The 7,309-nt window shown below is 37.7% G+C and overlaps 2 protein-coding genes across 2 annotated transcripts; both read left to right on the top strand.

Annotated features, from left to right (window-relative positions):
* Positions 1–4,355, top strand: LOC118034735 (probable pyridoxal 5'-phosphate synthase subunit PDX2). Its single transcript, XM_035040095.2, has 7 exons — positions 1–195; positions 283–410; positions 515–602; positions 721–794; positions 1,243–1,434; positions 3,818–3,915; positions 3,989–4,355. The coding sequence occupies exons 1-7, from the start codon at positions 141–143 to the stop codon at positions 4,116–4,118; spliced, it is 765 nt and encodes a 254-aa protein (XP_034895986.1). The 5' UTR covers positions 1–140; the 3' UTR covers positions 4,119–4,355.
* A 1,127-nt stretch (positions 4,356–5,482) lies between these two features.
* On the top strand, positions 5,483–7,309 carry LOC118034733 (uncharacterized). The gene is made up of 2 exons (XM_035040093.2): positions 5,483–6,318; positions 6,423–7,309. The coding sequence occupies exons 1-2, from the start codon at positions 5,868–5,870 to the stop codon at positions 7,148–7,150; spliced, it is 1,179 nt and encodes a 392-aa protein (XP_034895984.1). The 5' UTR covers positions 5,483–5,867; the 3' UTR covers positions 7,151–7,309.

The following is a 7,309-nucleotide window of genomic DNA, read 5'->3' as shown; positions in this document are numbered from 1 at the left end:
AAAAAACAAGAGGTGGCGGCGCTGTTCCAGTCCCCACTCTTTAGCGCCATAGAAAAGGAAAACAAGTGTTCCCAAATTTTACAAGTCTCTCTCTCTGTATCTCTAAGAAAATAAAAGGGAGCCGCCGTGTTTGCACAAGGATGGCCGCCGTCGGCGTTCTCGCTTTACAGGGTTCTTTCAACGAACACATTGCAGGCACTTTTTTCTTACACAAACCTAGTTTTGTATCTGTTTTTGGATGTTTATTTAGTTACTCGAAAACAAGTTTGTGTGTTTTGACAGCGCTTGCCAGATTGGGAGTCAAGGGAATGGAGATAAGGAAGCCAGAACAGCTTCTAAATGTCACCTCTCTTATTATTCCGGGTGGTGAAAGCACTACCATGGCTAAACTCGCCGAGTTTCACAACCTGGTCTCTACTCGCTTTTTTTTTCCTTTTCTTTTTGTTGATTTATTTATTGATTATATGAATGGGATTTTTTTTGTCTGATGGTCCTTTTCATTTCTTAATTGCAGTTTCCTGCTTTACGTGAGTTTGTTCAAATGGGAAAGCCTGTATGGGGGACCTGTGCAGGTCTTATCTTCTTGGCAAACAAGGCAATTGGTGGGTTTTCCTTTCTCTCCTCCTTTTCCTATATCCAGTTTGGATTTCTATTTTTAAGTTAATGCCTTTAGGGTTTTGTTTTCAATATAAAATGACAGACGTAATTATTTTTTTGCAGGTCAGAAAACTGGAGGACAAGAACTGGTTGGTGGCCTAGATTGCACTGTTCATAGAAATTATTTCGGCAGTCAGGTATGTGTGCTTTAGGGTTTCCTTCCGTTAATGGTATCCGCTGTGTAGGTGTGTATATATATTTGTTCTTCTCAGTTCAAGAGTGGCAAAAGTTTTGAGTTGGCTTACTAAGGAAAACTTGGTGAAAAAGGCATGGAAATACAATGCATTTTAATTCAAGTTTCATCTCATAATAATGGATTAAAACCTTTCAAAGTATAAGGGTTTCTAGTTCTGAGGTGGTATGACAGGTTTCACAATCTAGAGAAATGTTGCTTTTCATCTTTGTAATATGTTTCCATAGATTGCTCCTATTTCTGGTTCTATCCTCATTTTATATCATGCTATCTCCTATATTTCCAAACACTTGCATTAATGCTACCCGATCAAATTTGTAGAGCAGAGTAGAATTAATACTCCTCTTTTCAACTGTTTTTAATTTTTTAATTTAACATAATAATATCCACAGATTCAAAGTTTTGAAGCGGAGCTTACAGTTCCAGAACTTGCGTGTAAGGAAGGTGGCCCCGAAACATTCCGTGGAGTTTTCATCCGTGCTCCGGCCATCCTTGAAGTCGGGCCTGGAGTTGATGTGCTGGCCGAGTGTCCTGTTCCATCTACCAATGTATTGTATTCAAGTTCTGCTGTTCAAATCCAAGAGGTTTGTATATGTTTCATTCTTGAATGGAGATCTTGTGTGTAACACTGCCTGTCCCTCGGAGTGATATCGGCTGTTTTCTTCTCTGTTTGCTGAATATGCATGCATGTATTTTATTTTTTTTTGTTATTACAAGCCATGTGGTTCTGATTTCCATTAGAATGACAAACAGGAAAAAAAAAAAGATCGAGTAGAATATGGCTTTATGCCAATATGTTTTATGTGTAAAGTGAAATTCCTCTGCCATTGTAATTAGTATTTGCAAGGGGTTTGTTTGGTTAAAATGCAATTAGTTTTTCTTGCCTTATTTTTAATGCTATCAGGAATTTCAAATTTCAGCTGGTTTTTTTTCTATCCGAACTTGGACCTTGACTGTTGCCTTATTTAATTTTTATTCATGTAAAAATGCATAAAATTGTAAAAATCAAAATTTTACCACACACACTCACCGGTATAAAGTATATTGCTATACATTTTCTACTTGCTTTTGTAGGTGTCTGATGCATACATTCTTTTGTCTTCAATTTCCCATGTGCTTTTCTTAGGCTTGTCTGATAATTGTAAAAAGCATTCAACAGAGTGTCTGCTATTTCATGTTTGATAAGATGATATGATCTTTAAGATTTTCGACAAATACTTTTGATAAATATGAGACTGCAATTAGTTGCTTCGTAAAATAATCCAATTATATGAATCTCATCAGGCTATTACTGATATTGCCCCCTTGAAGTATGTTTGGGCAGAAACGCAATGTAGTTGACCTGCTCTTCAGCATTTTTTATGTAGTGATCCACTCATGACTTCAATCTATGCCTCTATGTTTATTCGCACCATATTATGGTGCTCTTGTTTTGGATGTGAATATTTAACATTTTAGATTTGCCAAATTTAAATAATAAATTGCCTATTTATGAGCATTTTTAGCAGGCCTTGGCATAGATCATACATGATTGATGGAAATTTTGACTTTCTAAAAGGAATTAAAGTATATTTTCAATTTATGAGAATCATAAATTGAAAGTTACTCCATTCCTATTTCTACATAGCTCATTTTGACAATCAGTACTTGAGATGGTTCCCTTAGGTTGACTTTGTATTGATACTTTGGAAGCAGTGTGAGTCAGGCTACTAGTTACTCCCATCCAAATTCCCGGAAATTTCTGCATGAATGCATCCCATCTGGGATTACATGTCAGGTTAGACTGTTGGAAGTTCAATTGTGTGGCTAGGTACCAAAGTCTGCATTGAAGAAATACCAAGTCATATAGATTCAACATGTGCTTGGCCAATAATTGACAGAACTTTTGGATTAGATTAGATGCCGTTTCTAATCTAGCATGTGGAATCCCTGTCCTATTTTAGCTGGGCCAATTCCTTCAGTTGCAGGAATAATCTTTGAGTGTCGCAAGTCTTATGTGCTCCCTTCTAAATTATTGAAAATCATGCGTCTGGATTTGCTTTCACTGTCCAGTTTTTCTAAGCTTGTAGAGGGCTACTCTGTGATGATGATTGGTCACAAATACAATGATGCACAAATGGAATTGATATTTACAGATCAAATAAGGTGCATGGCCACCAGACACTCAAAATCTGTCCATGTAGGTCTCAGTGGATTGAAGTGTGTTCTGCTGCAAATATTTTGTTACATCATCTTCTCCCTTAATTCATATATTTTGCCAAAGATAATGCAGTGTTGTTAACAATCTTCAATAATCAATCAGTGAATTGACCACTTAACCATCTATGGATGAAGAGGTGTCACGGTTAATGATTTTTGACTAGGGAATTCTCTTGATGTCTTATTGGAAGATACACACAGAGCTCAGTCAGGACTTCAAGCAATGAGTATCTGTGAAAGAGAGTTTGAATGACGTTTTCTGCTTTTGAAGTAGTCTGATCATCTACGTTGTCAATTATTAATTGATTGGCCATGTTGTCATGATAAAGATATAGGAGATATGGATGGGGTGGCAGATGTTTTAGTTGCTTTGCTTTGATTGTTTTCTGATAAACTTCTTCTAATTTCCATTGATTTTTTTTGGGTTAATTTTCTTATAGAAAAAAAAAAAAAAACGAGGATGCAACCAGGCTGTTTGAAAAAACTGTAGCATATGTTAACTATTGGCGCATCATATTTTACTGAAAAAGTAACACCACCCGTTTGATCTTTTGTCAGTGCCTTGTCCTACTAACAAGGGAAAGGTCTATACAAACAAACTCTTATACATAATTTTGGTACAAATTTGATTTGGCAAATGATGTATAGCGCCACCACTTGCCATATAAGTAGGATGATATCATTTTTCCTTGAGCACTACTACTCTTCGTCAGATTTTGCTGTATGTTTTATTTCAAAGATTACACATAATACATGTTTGATATTCAGGAAAATTCCGTGCCAGAAGAGAAAGTTATTGTAGCTATAAAGCAGAGGAATCTGCTAGGGACTGCTTTTCATCCTGAACTGACAGCTGATACTAGATGGTATATTGGTTTTTCAGCCACAAGTTGTCATTGTAGTCTTATGTAAGATTCTCAGAGTGTGCTTCTTCTGCAGGCATAGCTACTTCTTGAAGATGGCAAGCGAGGCTGGAGAAGCAACCTCTGGAAGCATTGTCCCAGCTGGAGGAGTGGATCTAAGCAGCTATGACGGAAAACCACGGATTGATCTCCCTATATTTCAATAGTCTCAGTGAGAGGATTATTGGAAGTTTCTTTGCATCTTTTAAGTTATTTTGTTATTCCATCTGAGCTGCGCAAGAAAATAATTGCTCCTTTTCCCATTGTTTATCTTATACCTGGATCATGTTAGACACGTCTAAGAGGTTAGTTTATCTCTTAGGCTTGGATTTGAACTTAAACAGTCAAGCATCCGCCCATGTACATATTATTATATTAAATGTTCAGCGGAAGTTTACGTTTTATTTTTGTAGAAATATGTGACATTAGAAATTCATCGTGTGTTTTATAGAAAGGCAATATCACACCCCTGCGTCCAAATCAAGATTGTTACTTTCTTTGCCTGCCTCGAGCCACCGTCCTTTTTCTCCTGGTATTCATATATAAAGTATAAACGCAACTTAACAGTCTGGCAGGGCGTGCTTGACTTTATTTGTTTATTTAAAGGAGATCATGTTTCAACAATGCTGTTGATCAAAGCCATTGATAAAGGGGGTCGAAGCTTACCTTGCCCCTACAAAGAACTTGAGATTACAGGCCAGTAAATACACGAAGATGTATAGGTGAAAACTAATGATTTCTCAAGGCAGTACTATAATCTGGCTGGGCACATATTGAAGAAATACTCATGGGATTTGAACTTCGGAGGTATCTGCAAAGATAAAAGTTGCGTATATGTATATGTTAATTGTATCGAAAATCACAAAATAAAGCTATAAATTGTTATATGGGTTTTCCCAGGCTAGTAAGGTATGTGAGGGCTGGAATAAGATGGATTATATTAATTTTTCAATTTGACAGTGTGGCAGCGGTTGCTTTTCAAATAGTTTTTCGTGCTGAAATACATGCCAATGATTTTTTTCATTTTTTAAAAACTATTTTGGACATCAGCACATCAAAATATTCAAAAAGTACAAACCGTACTCAATTTTAACAAAAAAAAAAAATCAAAATTTCTCAAATCACAGGTACAAACGCAGCCCAATCGATGCGGTCCAAAAAGTTAGCTGTTAATAGCTGTATAAAAGTGGTCTGTGGCTCTGTGGTGGTTTTAGGGGATCCATGATTGCAGGGTAAGCAAGCTCGACCATCTAAAATGAAGGCGCCTGGATTGTTGCTTACATAATTTTTAATCCAAGTGGGGCTTTTGCGTGATCATGCACGTGGCTACATGCCTTGTTGACTCTCTTGAAATGATACGTGCTTGGGCCTGCTCAACTTGCTTGCATAGGAATTGCTGATTCATCACTATTGATACATAAATGCAACCAATTCTGACACTTGAAATATTGATAATTGCTCAGAGGCATTCATGACTGTTGACGAAGTTGTTTATGATTCGAAATCCATATATATATATATATATATATATATAATGTAAAGATAAATATATAGAAAGAACCATCTTTCAATTCTTGAAGCAAGCAAGCCATGGATCATATATGTTCACGACACTAATTAACCCCCAGAACATTACCTGTTTACATGTAGTTTGAGCTCCTTTACAATAAACTGAAGCAAACACAACTTTGAGTTCCAAAAGATTGAATTTGAAGAAATAAACTGCTTTACTTGGCCAGCTACGTATGCTTATTTTACAGAAGGAAGCAAAGATTCATGGAGTATTATGCCAACCTAAGGCGGTGTTTACTTCTTATAAATATATGCCTTTGCAACTCTATTTTTTCATCTCATATAATCCAATATTAGTTTTGCAGCACTTAGGGATCAACGAAAGATAGTACAAACTAAGATTTATGGCTAAAATGAAGTCATATATTTTGGGAGCTGTTTTCGTTGTGTTATTAATTGCTACACAAGGCATGGTTGTTCAAGGAAGCAGCAATGGCAATGGAAACGGAAACAATGGCAATAACAGTGGAAATGGAAATAACAATGGCAATGGGAACAACGGCAACAGCAATGGTAATAGCAACGACGGCAATGATAATGGAAATGGAAACAACGGCAACGGCAACGGCAATGGCAACAATGGAAATGGAAAGGGTAATAGTGGCAATGAAGACCACGATGACTTGACAGCCCTGGGGAGTGGACAGGAACGAGCTCAATGCAAGGCGAAGGGGCATTGTACAAACAAGATCCTAGTCTGTCCAGCTCAGTGCCCTGAGAAGAAGCCCAAGAAGAACAAGAAGCACAAGGCATGCTTTGTTGACTGCAGCAGCAAGTGTGAGGTGACTTGCAAGTGTAAGTACATATTACATATTTATTAGTTATAATTAAGCAACTATTTAACAATAATTTGACAGTAGTATCTCTAAATTCATTACTTAATGTGAATCCACCTGCAGATAGGAAACCTAATTGTAATGGATATGGTTCTCTCTGTTATGATCCTCGGTTTGTTGGTGGTGATGGTGTGATGTTCTATTTCCATGGAGCAAAGGGTGGTAACTTTGCCATTGTCTCCGATGATAACCTCCAAATTAATGCCCACTTCATTGGAAGTAGACCTCAAGGAAGAACTCGGGACTTCACCTGGGTACAAGCACTCTCAGTCATGTTTGATTCACACAATCTTGTCATTGCTGCAAGCAAGGTATCGCACTGGGATGACAATGTCGATTCACTCAACGTGCGATGGGACGGGGAAGCTATTAACATTCCTACTGACGGAGAAGCTGAATGGAGGAGTGACGGCGAAGAAAGACAGGTTGTGGTGGAAAGAACTGATGACACCAACGCCGTGAAAGTGACTGTTGCTGGTCTACTGGAGATGGATATAAAGGTAAGGCCTATCGGGAAACATGAAAACAAAGTTCACAACTACCAGTTGCCGGACAACGATGCATTTGCTCACCTGGAGACACAGTTCAGGTTTAAAAACTTAACCGATCTCGTGGAAGGTGTTTTGGGAAAGACATACAGACCAGACTATGTGAGTCCTGTCAAGACAGGGGTGCCCATGCCAATGATGGGGGGAGAGGACAAGTACCAAACTCCATCTCTCTCGTCTCCCCTCTGCAGGCTTTGCAGGTTTCGGGGCGCATCAGCAGGGAATGGGATGGCCACGATCTAATTGATTAAGTTGCCTTCTCTGCTCAACATTAATGAACTTGATTAAGAAAATAAAAACACATCATTCAATTCTTTGCAAACCCAATACCAGCGAAGAAAACGCTTGTATCATCAAGGTTCTTTTTTCTTGAATATTTATATAAAACAATAATGTTATGAA

Source organism: Populus alba, chromosome 9, assembly GCF_005239225.2.
Source record: "Populus alba chromosome 9, ASM523922v2, whole genome shotgun sequence".
Lineage (NCBI taxonomy): Eukaryota > Viridiplantae > Streptophyta > Magnoliopsida > Malpighiales > Salicaceae > Populus > Populus alba.
This window is presented reverse-complemented; position numbering and strand designations above follow the sequence as displayed.

Coding starts and splice junctions, on each gene's coding strand:
- LOC118034735 (XM_035040095.2), top strand. CDS start 141: ATGGCCGCCGTCGGCGTTCTCGCTTTACAGGGTTCTTTCAACGAACAC. Junction 1,435..3,817: donor CTGCTGTTCAAATCCAAGAG/GTTTGTATATGT, acceptor TTTGATATTCAG/GAAAATTCCGTGCCAGAAGA. Junction 3,916..3,988: donor CTGACAGCTGATACTAGATG/GTATATTGGTTT, acceptor CTTCTTCTGCAG/GCATAGCTACTTCTTGAAGA.
- LOC118034733 (XM_035040093.2), top strand. CDS start 5,868: ATGGCTAAAATGAAGTCATATATTTTGGGAGCTGTTTTCGTTGTGTTA. Junction 6,319..6,422: donor GTGTGAGGTGACTTGCAAGT/GTAAGTACATAT, acceptor ATCCACCTGCAG/ATAGGAAACCTAATTGTAAT.